This window comes from Columba livia, chromosome 1, assembly GCF_036013475.1.
Source record: "Columba livia isolate bColLiv1 breed racing homer chromosome 1, bColLiv1.pat.W.v2, whole genome shotgun sequence".
NCBI lineage: Eukaryota > Metazoa > Chordata > Aves > Columbiformes > Columbidae > Columba > Columba livia.
Window position 1 is genome coordinate 100,914,847 of NC_088602.1, and position 17,933 is coordinate 100,932,779.

General features: G+C 36.2%; 1 protein-coding gene across 3 annotated transcripts in view; it reads left to right on the forward strand.

Annotated features, from left to right (window-relative positions):
* CFAP47 (cilia and flagella associated protein 47) overlaps nt 1-17,933 on the forward strand; it is a 309,801-nt gene that overhangs the window by 100,976 nt on the left and 190,892 nt on the right. For 2 of the 3 annotated variants that reach the window (XM_065070474.1, XM_065070480.1), the window contains exons 36-40: nt 2,600-2,734; nt 3,241-3,353; nt 10,806-10,956; nt 11,804-11,892; nt 13,378-13,464. In XM_065070474.1, coding sequence (XP_064926546.1) covers nt 2,600-2,734; nt 3,241-3,353; nt 10,806-10,956; nt 11,804-11,892; nt 13,378-13,464 — 575 coding nt within the window. The remainder of the gene's footprint in view (nt 1-2,599; nt 2,735-3,240; nt 3,354-10,805; nt 10,957-11,803; nt 11,893-13,377; nt 13,465-17,933) is intronic. The other variant, XM_065070488.1, reaches the window with a different exon arrangement.

The following is a 17,933-nucleotide window of genomic DNA, read 5'->3' on the forward strand; positions in this document are numbered from 1 at the left end:
CTCATTATTCACTATAATTCAATTAATATTGCATTTTATTAGATGGACTGTATTTACTTTTAATTTTTTGATTAATCTGACCTCCTCAAAAGTGTCACATTACCATTTATATTGCTCTCTTAACTTACACAGAAAAGATAACCAAGAATTCTGCTGGAGTATGACATGGTCTCTCCATACCACTGCAGCAGGAGTCACGTGGCAAATTTCAGTTGGAGTTGCTCTATTCTCATGAGGGATCCCACACATTCTTCTACTGCAAGTCTTTGCTTCATATCTAACAAGTTGCAGGCTTGCTGGTTTTTCAAGTTACTTTACAAGACTGTCCTTACGAAGCTCTGCCTGAGGGAAGTATGCACATGCAGAGAAGCAGGGAAATTTTAAATTGGATTTACAGATAGATTGCTATCTTGAATCAGCAAATATGTTTGTGCTTACAATACACATGAGACATTTTTGTTCCTGTGGAAACAATACTTAGGCAGCAGTCATTGGTATAACTATTGCTCATCTGGAGGGATCTGTGTGCTCTTACCAACTTAGCTGTGATTTCCTGACACACAATCTGGGCTAACATTGTGTGTGGGAGGTTTTATTACTTGCAGTAGTTTTTGAAGGATAGATGATGGTGAACATTGAGAGCTGACTGTTAATTTCATGCAACTTTTGATTTCCCTTTTTGCCTGCAAGGTACAGACATTTTTTTCTAGACCTTTGTCCACTGATACACTGCCATGTATGCACTTATGAAATAGACTAAGGTCCCCTATAGCATACTTGTTTCTAAACAAAACTGGTGTTATAAATAAAACTAGGGCAAATGAAACTACTGTTCTCAATAAAACTGGTTGTGTATTGCTCTTCATTTGACTTCCAGATAAACAAAAAGGGCATGCCTTTTGACGTACATTTTTGGTTTTTGTTCCTTTGTTAGGACAGTGCAAAAATAATGTAGTCTTCAATATCTTAAGTACACCTGTGCTACAAAAGAATGCTGTAACATTTGAGATGTGTTTGTTCATGTCCTTAGAAATGGTTGCAAATCTTTCAATAGTTGCTGACTGGAAAATGCTCTTTTTCCTTATTACTAATGTATTTGAATACAAAGTAACTCCTAGAGGTTGTCAAGTTCTTAGTAAGTTCAAAAAACAAGTGGTACAGCTGTTTCGTAACATTAAGTCTTAGGATTTCAAAGTGTCTTCTACCTGTTTCCTTGCTCCCTCACATGACCCTGCAGATCTAAGAGATGTTGAATTTATGTATATACAATGCTTGTAAGTAATGTGCAGGTCAATGTTAAAATAGATAAAAAAGTGCTCCGTCTATTCATTAAGCTGTTTACAGCTTCAAATTCATGATACGATGAAAACATGTGAAGAAGGAAGCTTGATTCTAAAGTGATGACATTAGGTTACCTATAGTTATGTGCAACCCATCCAAGCTGCTTAGAGAGGGTAACAGTGACAATCAGCAACAACACAAAAGATTAGGGGTTTTCTGCTTGGGTGTTGGGCAAAGATTTTCCTGTAAAGTGAGCAGATTTAGAATGATAGTCATTTTCTAGGCATTAGGCAAAGGGCAGTCTTTTTCAAAATATTGCTGTACTGTATGATTCAGTTAAGGGATCAAAATAAAATGTCTTGACTTAAATGTCTTGAAATAAAAAAGCGCCTTTTAATGCTATGTTAATGCAATGATTTGCTGCTTAAATCTCCTCCCAAGTGTGTGTATTTTTCAGTATGAATTTATTTAGTATATTGTGGACATCTTTATTTTGATAATGTTATAAGTTATTAAGCATGAAGTTTCAAAATACTTCATTTAATTAATTTGCTTTAGGAAGTACAGAATCCTATTTGTTTAAATCTGTAGCTAGATCTTTCCTGCCTGTATTTTTGGGAAGCCGCTTATATCATTAACTCTCATTACTATTTGAAGTTCATGTATTTGATAGAGGAGTTTCTACCCGTCTCTTTTTTGTGACTTACCAGAATCACTGAGGACTGAAGTTTTGACATGTTTTGCAGTTGTCATTTAAATTCATATCTGTAAATCAAATGTGTAAGATGCAGTAATACTTGCTACCTTTTATAAAGCAATTTGGCACCTGCAATAAAAATAAGTATGTATTTATTAGCTGGATGGTGAAAAATGTCTTCAGAAACAGTTGCAAAACTGTATCTAGGAGCGTTTGGGATGGTATTTTACATAGAAATGGAAATATTTTAAAATACATTTTTTTTTTAAGATAATAGATATATGTTTTTCCAGTCAGTGAATTTTACTTGCTTTTTCTATTTTGCTTCATTTTAATAAAATTAACATCTGTTTTTGCTGAACTGTTGGGGAAAAAAGGTGGTTTTAATTTTTAGCCTAGATTTTTTTACCAGAGCATGTCAGCAGTCTTCCAGAATAAATTATTTTTTGCATTGACAAGATTCATATTAATTTTAGTTATGGCCTAATTCAGTTATTAAAAGTTAGTTTGAAAATATTTGTATAGTAAGAATTACCTTAAATGTTTTGTTCTTTATATCTCTAAATGACACAGGCAAAATTTTAACAGAACCTGGTTATTTTTTTTTGTTTTCCAAATTAGGCCACTGACATTTGTGATCCAAACCCAGTCATGATGCTCATTTTGTGTGTCTATCTGTATGAAAGTCTCCCTCACTACTTACCCAAGAAGACTATAGAATTTACAGGTGCTCTCCATGAAACTGTTGTTAAACAGGTACTAATACCATTGAATTTAGTTTTGTAGCAGTACAAGGTTAAGACACTATATATTTCTGTGTTTGTATTATGTCTGTCCTACAACAAAGAATGAATGGGCTTCGTGTCATTTGGCTACTAATTGTAGAAGCTGGAAACATGCCTCTTCTTTTTCTTTTCAGGCTTGGGATCCTAACTTCTGTTGCAGTTTTTTTCCCTGTGCTTGTAAGCATAGGAATAATCTACAAATTTTACAAATCTGAGATTAAGGAAAGAGAGGAATAAGAGATTAACAGGCATAGGAGTGCAGTGTACACTGTAAATGGAATAGTCAGAAAAACTGAGGCTGAATAGTCTGTGGAAAGTTTATATTCATTGGGAAGAAAAATGATCTACCTAGTTATATGAAGTACTTTCTTATTTTGTGATATCCTTCATTTGTATTTTGGAATTTAGCTGCAGAGCACACCTTTTATACTCTAAAAATTGAATAAAAATCAGCTGATTTTGTTCTTTTCTTGACAGGTACGTCTGAAAAACCCAAGCAGTAAAACTTTGATGTACAATGCTATTCTTCTAGGAAGAGATGCTGATGATTTCTCATTACCTAAAGGAAACACTTTCACCATTGCCCCTAGGTAAGGATTTTTTTAGTGTTATTGATAAGTCTATCAGTATGGAGATAAAAACCTACTAATTTAATAGTGATGAATAATAATAGTAATAGTAATAGTTTTTCTCAACTAAAATTGACATTTCTCCTCTGAGCTTGATTCACATTTTTTACATCAACGCATTGTGGAAGCATGAGCATGTAAAAATTATTTTTCCTCAGATTTCATTTTCTGTTTCGTAATCTTAAAGTATAGCTGGGAATTTAAGAGACCATGACACAGGTTTGAGAGTAGTGTTAGACTAGTTAGACTACTTGTTTTTGTGCCTATCTGCCATCCCCACCAAGATGGAAGCTGTTGGAGATGCAATGTTGTTATTTCTCTAAGTTACACTTCTAAAATCAATCTAAGATTTTTGGAGAGATTTGATTTGGGGGAAACATGAGGTTGTTAAAATTTTTGGTAATACAAATGCTCATGGAATGTTGCTATCTGTGTCTTTTTGTTCACTAAGTACCTCTGGTTCTTTCTGTGGTATGTAGCTAGATATAGGAAGTTCACTAATCCCTGATTAACTAATGAAGATGAGGACTGTAGCAGTGACTGACTGTCAGTTAAGAGCTTTTAGATTTAGACTGCAAGTGCATTTAAGATACTCTTTTGCAGATAAAATCGATTAGAGATTGTGAAGACAAAGGTCAACATTTATATGAAAATAACCTGTGAAGAAAAATTTCAAATTTGTACTGTCAAATTCAAGAAGACTCAATGTAAATACAGTGCTCTTTAAGGATGATCAATATTTCAGTATTAAATGATATGCCTATTGTAAATATATGCAAAAGGGACAAAAAGTAATGCTATGTTTTCAGCAAGCTGTGAGGCTGATTTGATTCCATTTTCATTGCAATTAACTTCAAATAAGAATTAACATAAAAATGTAATCCTTGAAAATATCATGTGTTTCTCTGAAAGGTCAATGTCATAGCTGTTTTTCACTTCACTTTAAAAAAAATTTCAAAGAACAGGACACAAGTAAATGTCGCTAAAAATGTTTGTGGGTTGAGAGACACAGGGAGACTGCTTACCAGTGTCCATCATAGGCAAAAGAGGCTTGACTTAGGGGAAGTTATTTTAATTCATTTTCAATTAAAATAGACTTTTGTAGTGGGAAACAAGTACAAAATTTGAAACATCACCTCATCTCTTCCCCACCCTCTTCTCCCAGACTCAACTTCAGTCTTTCATTCCAGAGTCCTCTACCTTCTCCTCCCGTGACCCTGAATGTCACAGGGGTTAATGGGGAGCAGGTGGTTGCAGTCACTTCATTACAGTTCCTTTCTGCTTCTCCTTCCTCCTCCCACTTTTCTCCTGCTCCCAGAGTCCTTCCAAGGGCTGCAGTCCTTCAGGAAAAATTTGCTCCAGCATGGGTTATCCATGGGTCACAATTCTTTCAGGAAATATCCAACTGCTCTGGCATGGGGCCCTACATGGACTGCAGTATGGATACCTGCTCTGGTGTGGTCCTCTTCACAAGCTGCAGGGAAATATCTGCTCTGGCAGCTGAAGTACTTCCTCTACCTGTCCTTCTCTGACCTTGATGTTCCCACTGCTGTTTCTTCCTCTTTTCCTCACTTCTCTGCCTTTCTGATATTTTTGCACTTTCTTAAATATGCTTTCACAGAGATGCCTCCTGCTTGGCTGATGGGCTCAGCTGTGTTCTGTGGTGGGTCCGTTATGGAGACAACTGGAACTGTCTGTGTCCTGCACAGGGCAGACCCTGGTCTCTTCTCACAGAGGCTACCCCTGCACCCCCCTGCTACCAAAACTTTGACACCTACACCCAATACCTGTCAAGAATGAATATTTTATGTCAATTGGTTGAAATGAAACTGGCTTTAATCCTAAGCAACTGAACATTTGGGAAATCTTCCGAAGACTATATTGTCATTCTGCTCTGGCTTTTGGGATGCATCACAACATTCTCAGTGTAGCTGAGTGTCAGATCTTGTTTATAACGTAATTAATCTTTGATCCGAGATTCCCAGTCTACCAGGCACTGCAATCTGCCATATAGACTTGCAGTTCACAACAGTAAGAGCATAAAGGTTTCTAAGCTGTCTTATGTGGTGTAGACATACCTATAGTTTACTCAGTCACAGTATCACAGTATCACAGTATGTTTGGGATTGGAAGGGACCTCAAAAGATCATCTAGTCCAATCCCCCTGCTGGAGCAGGAACACCTAGATGAGGTCACACAGGAACGTGTCCAGGCGGGTTTTGAATGTCTCCAGAGAAGGAGACTCCACAACCTCCCTGGGCAGCCTGTTCCAGTGTTCTGTCACCCTCACCGAGAAGAAGTTTTTTCTCAAATTTAAGTGGAACCTCTTGTGTTCCAGCTTGATCCCATTACCCCTTGTCCTATCATTGTTTGCCACCGAGAAGAGCCTGGCTCCATCCTCATGGCACTCACCCTTTATATATTTATAAACATTAATAAGGTCCCCCCTTAGTCTCCTCTTCTCCAAACTAAAGAGACCCAGCTCCCTCAGCCTTTCTTCATAAGGGAGGTGCTCCACTCCCTTAATCATCTTCGTCGCCCTACGCTGGACCCTCTCCAGCAGTTCCCTGTCCTTCTGGAACTGAGGGGCCCAGAACTGGACACAATATTCCAGATGTGGTCTCACCAGGGCGGAGTAGAGGGGAAGGAGGACCTCTCTCGATCTACTAGCCACCCCCATTCTAATACACCCCAGGATGCCATTGGCCTTCCTGGCCACAAGGGCACAGTGCTGGCTCATGGTCATCCTGTTGTCCACCAGGACCCCCAGGTCCCTTTCCTCTACACTGCTCTCTAATATGTAATTTCGCAACCTATACTGGAACCTGGGGTTGTTCCTGCCCAGATGCAGGACTCTACACTTTCCCTTGTTAAATTTCACCAGGTTATTCCCCGCCCAACTCTCCAGCCTGTCCAGGTCCCGCTGGATGGCAGCACAGCCTTCTGGAGTGTCAGCCACTCCTCCCAGCTTAGTGTCATCAGCAAACTTGCTGATAGTACACTCTATTCCCTCGTCTAAATCGTTAATGAATATATTGAATAATATTGGCCCCAGTACTGACCCCTGAGGCACTCCACTAGATACTGGCCTCCAACTAGACTCCGCACCATTGACTACCACTCTCTGGCTTCTCTCCTTAAGCCAGTTTGCAACCCACCTCACTACTCTATTGTCTAGACCACACCTCCTCAACTTAGCTGTGAGGATGCTGTGGGAGTCTGTGTCAAAGGCTTTAATGAAGTCAAGGTAGACCACATCCACCGCTCTGCCATCATCCATCCACCTTGTTACATTCTCATAAAAGGCTATGAGGTTGGTCAAGCATGACTTACCCTTGGTACAGCCATGCTGACTGTCCCTAATAACCCTCTTGTCCTTGATATGCCTTGAGATGGCACCAAGGATTAGCTGTTCCATTACTTTCCCAGGGACAGAGGTGAGGCTGACCGGTCTATAATTACCTGGGTCCTCCTTCTTGCCCTGGGTATCTTAACAAGAGAAATGATGAAGATGACTTGATCAATACTTATAAGTACCTTCCTGGGAAAGGGGCCTATTTAACTGCAAACGATATATAACAAACCTTTACATAAGAACAACAGCGTGAAGCTGGAGTTGTACAAATTCAACCTGAAATTATAAAGTTGATTAGCTATTGAGGGGAAGAAACTTCATCTGAATGACAAATTCTTTAACTGCAGGGGTTTTGCAAATCAAAGAACACTGGAAATAGCACAGGAAGTGACCTCACAGAACTATTTGTTCCAGCCTTCTGCCTCAGATAATATGGGATGCTTTCTCAGAAAAATGCTTCTGCCAATTGGTAGTTATCGGAAGCAACTGAAAGATGATTGGGCTGCAGATAATGGCCTGCAATGTATAACTACTTTGAATTGTGTTATCTAGTGATTTCTATTGGCCCTAAACTCTGCAACTTTGATCTCTCCAAACAACTTTTTGTCTTTCTTTTCTTGTATTGAAGTATAGCAAATAAAAGAGAGAGAATTGTGTGCTGTTTTGAAAGAGGGTGCACACTGAGCTGATAAAGAAATTAAGAATCTTTGACCCCAGCCCCAACTAAAGTGGTTATGGACAGAGCTAGTTATAATAATATAAGAATGAACAAGATTATATAACAATTCCGTGAGCTGAATTTTCCCTCAGCTTATGTTGACTACAACACAGATGAATTGAGAAAAAACCCCTTTGTGTTTTCTCTGAATGCTGGCTTTGCCACACAAGGCAACATTTGACAATTCAAATCAGATTTCTCTGCTGTTGCATGAACCAGAGGGCAAAGATCAGGCAGAATGTTCCATACGCTCCATTACTCTGTCATTCCTATTTGTGACAAGAGCACAGTAGAATCTTACTTGATCTGTAAAGTGACTTTGGGAGTGGATGTCTCAGGCAGTCCCAGGATACATTTTCCAGGATGTTTTGAATGGCAGGGTGACTTAGGAGCCCCAGACTCTGTGGAGATTAGCAGCTCTTCACTGTCAAAAATTGTAATGTCTGGGGACTCTGCATCAGGAACATGAAAGCTATAAGAGCCAAGTTTTCAGAACTTCCAGGATTTCATCATCAATTCTCAGAACTGAGATCCTGAGATTTTTGGTGTTAAGAAGAACTCTGGGCAATATCATACTGATATACAAGGATAACTATGTGTTAAGCTGAGAGATCATATTGGGTTAATTCTATCATCTACAGTCATCCTTTCTGCAGTTTGGTGAGCTTTTTTTTTTTTTTTTTTCTGATTTTGCTGTATCCTTTTTGAGGTAAAGAAGTGTAAACTGTAATTTAGTTTTGAGCCCTTTGGATGGGATCTAGTGGCCTAGTGGTGATCTGTGTTGTTCATTCCTTTTCTAATTATGCCTAACACTTAATTTGCTTTATTGTATGTTTCCCATCATTGTGCTGATATTTTAATGAGACTATCTATTGCAAATCCTGAGTTCTCAATGGTGAGTTATAATGGCTTGGAGATCACAATATTATGTAGATAAAGAACGGCTTTCCCTGTATGTATCTCTTTACATCTAAGTACACTGAATTTTCTTGTCATTTTGTCGTCTCATAAGGTCCTACAATCTTTGCTCTGTCAATTTTTGTCCTCACAACCTGGAGCAACTTAGAATATCAGTAAACTTCCTTACTTTCCAGTTGTCACAGACCCTTGAGGACTTGATTAATGGCCTTCCTACTTAGTAAGAAGTGTTAGTTCCTACATCGTTTCTTTGCTTCTTTCCTTGCTTCTCTCTGTGCTTCCTTCCTGTCTAATAGTTTCATTGTAAGTCTATAGAAAGGGAATTTGTTAGAAATAGAATAATTAAATCACCCTCAATCATGTTCTTGTTGAACTCCTTTAATGAATTCCCTTAAGTTTATAAGGCAGGACTACATTTTAAAGATGTTGACTCTTGCCAGTAAGATCACATTTATGAAGATCTTGTTTATAGTAGGTATCATTTATAGATATCCTGTTCTTTTATTCTTTATAATTGTTTCTACTACAATGCAGGTATAGATTTGAGGCTTAAAGATCTGTTATTCTTCTGATCTTCCTTATTTGTTTTTTTTTTAAGATATTGATGATTTATCACCTTCCAGTTCTCTAGTCCCAAGACAGTTTTTAAGTATGAATGCTCTCTCTCCTTCTTTTTTATTTTTATTTATTTATTTATTTATTTATTTTAATCTGGTCCATCATAAGAGGTTAGGTAAACCTCTTATGTAAAGGGGTAAAGGGGTAAATTAGGTAAACGATCTTCCAGAAAGTTTCCTTGAAAAAAGCTTTCATCCAGGGATGAATCCCATTACTACTCCCATCAACATAGTTTTATAGAACTTCTGCCATCATTTTGATTGTTCAACTTACGTGAAGAGATGTTTGCATTGAGTTCACTTGAAAAAGTAGCTCTTATTATGAAACTTGTGAACCAAATGTAAAATAACATGATTTCCTTGAAGACATGGTATGTTGATTGCTATTGCAATTCCTTTACTTAAGCACTTACTTGTGTAAGTGTATATACAGACAAAACATAGTAGTCATATCTCACTTACCACTGTTAGTTGATTGCCTCTTGCTTTAGAATTCCCAGTTGGCAGAAGACCAAGAAATCACACATAATTTTTGTCTGCCCTCTATTTTAATTCTCTTTTTTTTTTTGTCAGTCTGCACAGTTACTATTAATTGTTTAATGAGGAAAGCTCATTCGGATTTGGGAAAGGCTTCCTTTTGACTTTAGCATCTGCTGTCTCTTCCAGAAAGACAACTAACAAACCTGCAATTTTAAAAATACAAACTTTTCCTATATTTTTAAGAATTCATTTGAAGTATTATTTACATAATATCAGCTTGAGTAAATTAAGAAATTTCAAGATTTTCCTATAGATTATTTTCTTTCTGCCATCTCTTTCCTTCAGTTTGTTGGGGGGTAAATTTTAAAACGTCTTTTAACTACATAGAGTGGCATTGCGATGAATGTATAAACCAGTAAGCTGGTTTGCAATGTATTTTGAGATTATCTATTTGCAGATTCAAAAATATAGGTATATTTATGTTTAGAGAAAGCTCTCTCTGCTCTTGTCTTAAGTGTAGAAAGGCAGAATACATTTAGATTCTATCCTACACACTATAATTTTTCTAACCTTCATGCCATCTTAAGACATTAATCTCAAAATGAAAGTGTGATTTTGAGAGCTTCAGAGTGTGAACTTCATCAACTAAACTTTTCTTATTGAACTTGCTTGATTGCAGGACTAATGGAAATAAAGTCTAAACGTAACTCTTACCTATTCCTAACTCCAATTCCATGTGGTGTCCCCTTCTCCGGTTTCCTGTCAGAGACATGAGCTGTTGCTTGTATGAGAGAACTTTGGTTTTTCCACCTCTTAATTGCTCAACTTTGCTAATTATTCTGAAGGTGCTTTTTTTTTTTTTTTTTTCCTAATTTCCTTGTCAATCTTCAGTGAGGATTTGTTTAAGACCATCTAGATGTGCCTCACAACATGAATAACAGGATGTCTGTTTAACTCACAAAAAACTATTCAAATAGGGGACAATAAAGTAAATCAGTTGTTAACTTAGGGTAATAATATAAGGAAGGAGAATTTCCTGTGCTAGTGTGTGTGGGAAGAAAAATTAAGCTACATGCTGAGGTCATAAAAAGAAATAAGTACTCCATATTGTTATTTTTCTATCTATATAGTTCTTTTATTAGAATGTTTTATGGTGCTCTTAGGCAGAATATTGAACTCCACAAAAGTAATTAAGAATAAATAAATGACTTTTCTAGACCCCTTGCCTTCCAAAGTGTCTAAAACATGCTCCTGAAATGACATTCCTGAGTTAGAATTTTATGCGTAACTATTTGAACTGTTATTATTGTTATTATTTTGCCTAGGAGACAAACAAGTATAAATGTGGAGTTCACTAGTCGTTTCCTGCGTCCTGCTGAAGCCGTGTTGCTGCTGATCTCAAAGAGTGTGGGTGGAATATGTGGTGCCACACTGACCTTCTCTCTGAAATCTGAAGTCAAACATATTGAGCCTGCTGTAAGTTTATGTGTGTATGATTAATATTGTAACAAAAATATTCATCTCTATGTTGTATCCAACAAAGGTGAACTGAGGTAAGAATTAAAATGTGAGTTACCATCACCATTAGCCTTTGAATGATGAATTTTCAGATTTCCAATATTAGCCCATATATTAATATATGCAGAAAGAAGCATAGAGGGATATCTAAGATACTTAAGAATATATATCACACTTAGATCCTGAAAAAGTTTAAAACTTCTACACTGATTGCTCTGAAAATAAATCTGGAGCTCTTTCAGCATATGGATGCTTTTGGAAATTCCATTGTGAAGGTGCTGGTATACTCCTTTGGCCGAATGATTTCACTTATCAGATACAGATGGACAGCAAACTTGTGTTCGATGTTGCTAGGTTTATTTGTGCTGTTTATCATAAGACATTCTTTAGATTTAAGATGTGTCCTAGAAATAGTCAGTGCAGAATTAAGCATGTGTTCCATCATTTGTTATCAAACATTCATTAAGCAGACCTCTCTTTTTGTCCCCACAAACCTCTTAATACCACAGCGATAAATACTGATGAAGGCAAAAAGCTAGTTTGATTCTTGGCCCTGTGCTGTCATTTTGAAGAGCATCTAAAATATGGTGAAGTTCAATGCATGTTTTACAAGAAATATTCTTTAACTGCTCTTTGCTGGCAACAAAGACTAACAATTAAATTACATTAATTTTGTAGTCACTAGTGGTCAAATACATGGTTCTATTCTTCCTTCTAATATTTTTCTGTTTGTTTATGTATTATACTTGAATGTTGTTTTGCAACTTTTTTATATTGATGTAAATTTTTGATTTTTCTTTTTTAGGATGTATTAAAGTGCAAATCACCATGTTATGAACTGAAGAAAGTTATCCTAAATGTTACTAATCCCTTCAGAAATGAGGGCATATTCAGGTAGACAATGCTTTAAAGACAACTCTATAATGATCATGCTGTTTTATCAACTCTTCCATAATTTCCTCCTTGTCCTTAAAAATGTAACACCTTGAGGTTAAATTATAGGGATTTACATTACCAAAATTGTTACAAGCACTATGAGGTGGAAGATATAATAATGAATAAAGAAGATAAATAAGCCTTAATTGAAATTCATGTCAGCGTAAGCAATAAAGCTAGAGTTTTAATCAAATGGAGTTCATGAACCTTGCTTGTATTTTTGTATTTGGCTGAGGTCCAGCAGATTTCCAAGAAGAAACAAACCATGTTAATTAATAGTTGGTTATTTTTTTTCCCCAATCTGTTTTATCTTGCTGTTTAACTTATTAAGCAAGCAAGCAAAAAACCAAAACAAAAACAAAAACCCAAAACATGTTTTTGCCTTGGGGCTCATGCCACTATCAGTTAATCTAATTTTTCATTTGTATTCGTCATAGATATAAGAACTGCAGAGTTAACTGTTGCTTTCCTTATTAAAAGAGTGGTGTGCCCCTTCAAAATCTATTTATGTGATCTGACTCCACATTTTGTCTTTAGCCTAGAGACCTGAACATTGGTTCATGTCATTAATTTATTTACCAGAACCATTTTTCCATAACGTTTTTATGTTGTTTTACTGATCTGTGTAATATACACGTTGCATAGGCTGCAAATTAAATTTCTCTTTCATCCACAGAACAGGTTTGGTATAGACACCTGTAACGGGATTGTTTTAACTGCTCCAGCAGTGTGCTCTGGCATAAGTCTCCTATGTAGGAACCATATGAGTTTATTTAGCTTTTGTCTTTTTTTGAAGTTCTTGAGGTGGTCAGTTAGACTGCCTGTAATCAGTTCTGTGATGTGGATAACTCTCTTGGAAATAATAGATTAAAGGTGATGAAGTACTTTATTTTTATATGTATATCACTCAAAAGCTACTTGACAACTTCTTGAAGTAATGATCAATTTGGGTAACCAGTAATCTAAAATAAAAGATTCTTTATATAGTGTTTGCAGTGTTTTGAACCATCTAATGATCTATCAGATGGTGCATTGCTTAGTTGCAAATAATACTAGGAAACGTACTTTTGATATCAAGGAAGCAGCTCTTTTTCAGAAAACTGGGCTGAAAATCTTAAAACTCGATATATAATGTATTACAATTTAAGAAAAGGACAAATTAAAAATGTAAGTGCCTCTTTGCCTTTGTGTCAAATATACAGTAAATGTCAGTTCCAAAAGCTGTAAATTCTGGACCTGAAACTATTAAAGAATTAATAAACTATTAAATAAAAAGTTTTAAAAAATGTTTAAATATTTTTAAAAGTTCTCTTAAAGTATCCACAATTGAAAATAACACTCCTCTTTATCAAGTGTTCATTTAAAATTTAGAATAAACTAAGTTTATTCTTAATTCTGCAAGTTTAAAATTATGATTGATTATGTGTACTTGCCATACTCCAGGGTCATTTTACTGGAATCCACAAGTTACTTAATGCAGCCAGAGCAAGTATATCAAACCAGGCAAGTAAAACAAGAGCAGACACTCAGGTGAGTTTTAAATGCCAGTTGCTAATTACAATATACTGAATTATACAATTCTGTTAGTATTACATGTTTATGTACAGCTCTGTGCATGCCTATTGTAAATAATTATATGGAAATATAATAAAATTATGTAACATTTTAAAAGACTTTGCAGATAACAAAATCAGTGGAGAAAATACTAATATGACATAAAAGATAATAATGTGTCTAATATACCATTTGAAAAAATGTGTTAGAGAAACTAGCATTTAAAGGTGAACTACTGAAGCTGTGATAGGGCCAACCATGGTGACTTAGGTGACTGAAATGCCGAATGCTAGTTTTTTTTCGCTAAAACAGGATTAGTTCTGATTCTTGAAATGAAGAAGATAGAGATATTTGAAGAAACAACAATAAGGTCAAGTTTTTATTTATAAATAGGCAGTTTATAGAATTCTAATTGTGCTGAAGTGTAAAACATTACAGCGTCAGTAGGCTCCTGGAGATGCAAAAACAGATTAAGAGGTTATTAGTGGCAATATATTGATATAAATAAATATCATTTTGTGTCTAACATGATTGCTTGACTACTTGTGAACAGATTTTATAACACAGAAATTGGAGGGAGAAAGAGGGTTCAAAGCATAGTAAAGATAATAAAATGGCAAAGAACAAGAATCAGAGAGTAATTGGAATGGGAGTCATGGACATATATAAACAAAGATCTGTGTTTAAGACTTAAAGTCTTAAAGAAGGTATTTCTGCCTTCACTGTCTGATTGTTAGACAGTGAGATAAATACCAATAAACTTAGATGAACAAGGCAGAAAACTTTGAGGCCATTGAAGAGGTGAGATGTAAATCAGAATCACTAATAGTTAAGGTTAAAGGCAGAAGATAGAATCAAAAAAGTTTGAGAACTAATTTTGTGACCCTCTCTAGAAGTGGCCCAGTGTAGAGAAAAAACTTCCAGAAATATCTGAAATATTTTTTTGGAACTTGTCAGATATTAAAAATTGCACTGTTTTAATAATTGGTAGTTTAATAAATCTACTTTTTTCAGCCATAGACTGAAAGAATTAATTCTAAGTCTTTTTGACGTTAGATTTTTGCATTCACATATTCGGCAATTTATAAAGGTCCATTTCTCTAGTCTTCTGTCACTTCACCCATGTTTTAAAATTATTCATTCATAGAGCGGTATTTACAATCATCAGCTGGAATAAGATAGTAGCTAAAAAAATACCCCAACAAAAGTAACAAGTCGGCTTGACAGAAAAGCCAATCCAAGTGTAATCAATCAGGTTTCTTCTCATAGAGGTGATGTCTATCTTTGAAAATACACTATCAACAGCCCTTTCACAATACATGTGAAAAATACTCCAGCCTAGAAATAATATCAAGGAAGAATACTATAGCTGCCAGAACCCTATTACACAGACACTTCAGGTGAATGCATTCAATACCAGTCTGCTCCTCATTTGTGTTCTGTGGACTGCAGTGATTGCCAGTGTCCTGTGTGCCCATACAGTTAACCTGCAGTTTGGTATGTGTGCTGCAATAGCTGAACTTTCAGTGGTTAATGATTGTTAGTTCTGAAATGTTCAGCCAGAATCAGCACAATGATTTTTGTACAAAACCTGCAGGTATGTTTAGCAAGGCCTGTACTGTGTCCAGCTCTGGAGCCTTCAGTGCAGGAAAGACCTGTTGGAGTACCTGTTGGAGAGGGGCCAGAGGCGGCGACCAAGATGATCAGAGGGCTGGAACTGCTCTGCTGTGAGGACAGGCTGAGAGAGTTGGGGACAACTTATTGTGGCCTTTCAATACTTAAAAGGGGCCTATAAGAAAGATAAGGATAGACTTTTTAGCAGGGCATATTAAGAGAGGACAAGGGATAGTGGTTTTAAATTAGAAGAGGGGATATTCAGGAGAGACATGAGGAAGAAATTTTTTACAATGAGGGTGGTGAGACACTGTCCCAGGTTGCCCAGAGAGAAGGTAGATGCCCCATCCCTGGAGACATTCAAGGCCAGGCTGGACAGGGCTCTGAACAAACTAATCTAGTTGAAGATGTCCCTGCTCATTACAGGGGGATTGGACTAGATGACCTTTGAAGGTCCCTTCCAAACCAAATCATTCCATGATTTTATGAATATTTCATGTAATGCATGTTAGTAAAAAAGAGTATGTGAACACCAGTTACTCTGATAAGATCTCCAAACCCTCAACCTACTAAACAAATGTTGGCTTGATTTGATAGGGCATTGCTTCTATTCATATTTTTTTGCCAAAAAGGTTACTTGGTCTTTTCAAAATGTGATGCTCTAAAGAGTCAATATTAATATTTTGTATGCCTATGGGAGAGACAGATAACATTTAGAACTCAAATGCCATTATCATATGCCAGAGTAAAGTCTTCATCTTTAATTTAAGCAAGAGAAGAAATAACTTGGAAAACTGTATAACTATTACTAAATGTTCTCTTAGGGCAAAACAGTGATTTTCAAAAACTACCATCCAAGGCCTCTCACAAAGAGAGGAAAAAATAATAGAGCTACTATGGTAACTCCATCCATCTTTACAGATTTTACTAGTATATTGTACTTAGAGGTATCAGAAGCTGTTGAAATAGAACAGTATTTTTCATCATGGTAATATTTCAGCTTAATTTATCCTAGGAAATAAATCAGTCTAAAAAGTCTAATTTTAGTCAAACATGCAGGCCTAACTCTTACTGTAACTGATTTGAGGGCATCCTAATTCTTTAGAAATCTCCAGTATTGATTTGCTATAATTTTAGATATTTCTGTTATCTGTCATAGTAGAAGCCACTTAGGTACTCTTTTTAGGAAGATATTTTAATTGAATGGAACATAACAAACTACTGAAATTTGTGTTAAAAAATTAGTATGTGTACAATTCATAACTAAGAAGATCCTACCTGAAATAATTTTTGTTTTTTGGATAAATCTGAAAAATGCCTTCTACAAAATGGGAGCCTATTGCCCTAAGTGTTGCATAAACAAAGCTACTGTACAATCAGTGCTTACACTCTAAGTAATTGTGTCTACATGATTTATGCCATTTACATGCTTCAATCCTAATAACTTTATAGTCTGTGCAAATCCAAATGGATCTCTCAGTCTCATAGTTCCTTCTGTGTCCTCGTACTATGCCCCCAAATGTGTCAGACACACTATTTTAAACCTTCCTTGAACAAGCTTTACCTGGCAGGTGACCCTCTCAGTGCTCACTTTTCCTCTCTGGCAGTATCACAGGCACCCAAAGCAGTGTCATTCATACCAAAGAGGAGACCAACTCTTGAGTCATTATGGCATGGGCTCATCCCACTGTGACTGGAAAGATATCCCAATCTGAAACCGGAGCCTAGACAAACTGTATCATTACTGGGACACAGTGCTGGCTAAGCTAAAAATATCTAACAGTGGTCCTTGTCCGCGGCAGGGTGTCATTCAGTGGTTGCAGGCAAGACCTCTTTGTCCACAAGGAACTGAATGGTGGTTGGTGAGAAGGATAGTGTTCTTCCTTTCATCCAGTTGGCATAGTTTTTCTTTTAAATATACTGTGATGCATGTGCCTTTATTTTTTCAAGTTATGAACTTCCCTATGCATTTCTAAGTCGTTGACACTTTAGTTATTATTCTTAGCCTCCATCCATGTGCCAGCATGGTCTACTCTCTGTAGGAGAAGGAGAACCAGGTGGAGACATGCACACCACATGACCTAGGTATTCTAATATAAAAACATCCATAAGTAGTTTTCAAGCATTATATTATTTTTGCATTGAGAAAAGCTCATTCTAAAGCAAAAAAGGAACCACTAATTAATGAATTTCAAGTCAAGCTTTGCAGAATATTGTATATAGCTTCTCAATGTTAACTTTTCTTTTCACCAGAGAAATGACAGGTTCCAAATATTTTTGATTTTCTGAATTTTGTTGTTACACTTTTTGCTCTAAGCAGTTTCATGTGCCGAGGAGTTACATTACAGTACATGTATTTACTTAATGATAAGATAAACAAAAAAATGAAGATCTAAAAGAATCCTTTGTGTCTCTGTGTAATATATGTCATGAGATACAGCATTAATATCTGTTTCAGAAAATATTGTTTAAATACATACTATCAGGAATCATCACTATATATATATATCAGAATATATCAGAAATCCATCTATATTTATGTAAGCCATACTACCCCTTTTGAGCAGCTCCTGTTTTACTTTCTATCCTAGCCTTTGTCCTGAGATCACAGACTATCCTATAGCATGTGGAAACCAGCAAATATCTTAGATGTGAGTTTTGTGTCCAAATAGTTTAGTATTTTGATTGCATTAGTAAGCAGTTCCTTGTATCCTTTCTCTAATAAAACGTTTGCTTGCTTCTGTCTTCTGACATTCATTGATGAAGTCGCTGCTATGTGGACTTAAGATTTCCCCATGGTGCCTGACACTTTCTAGTTTTCTTTTTGCTTC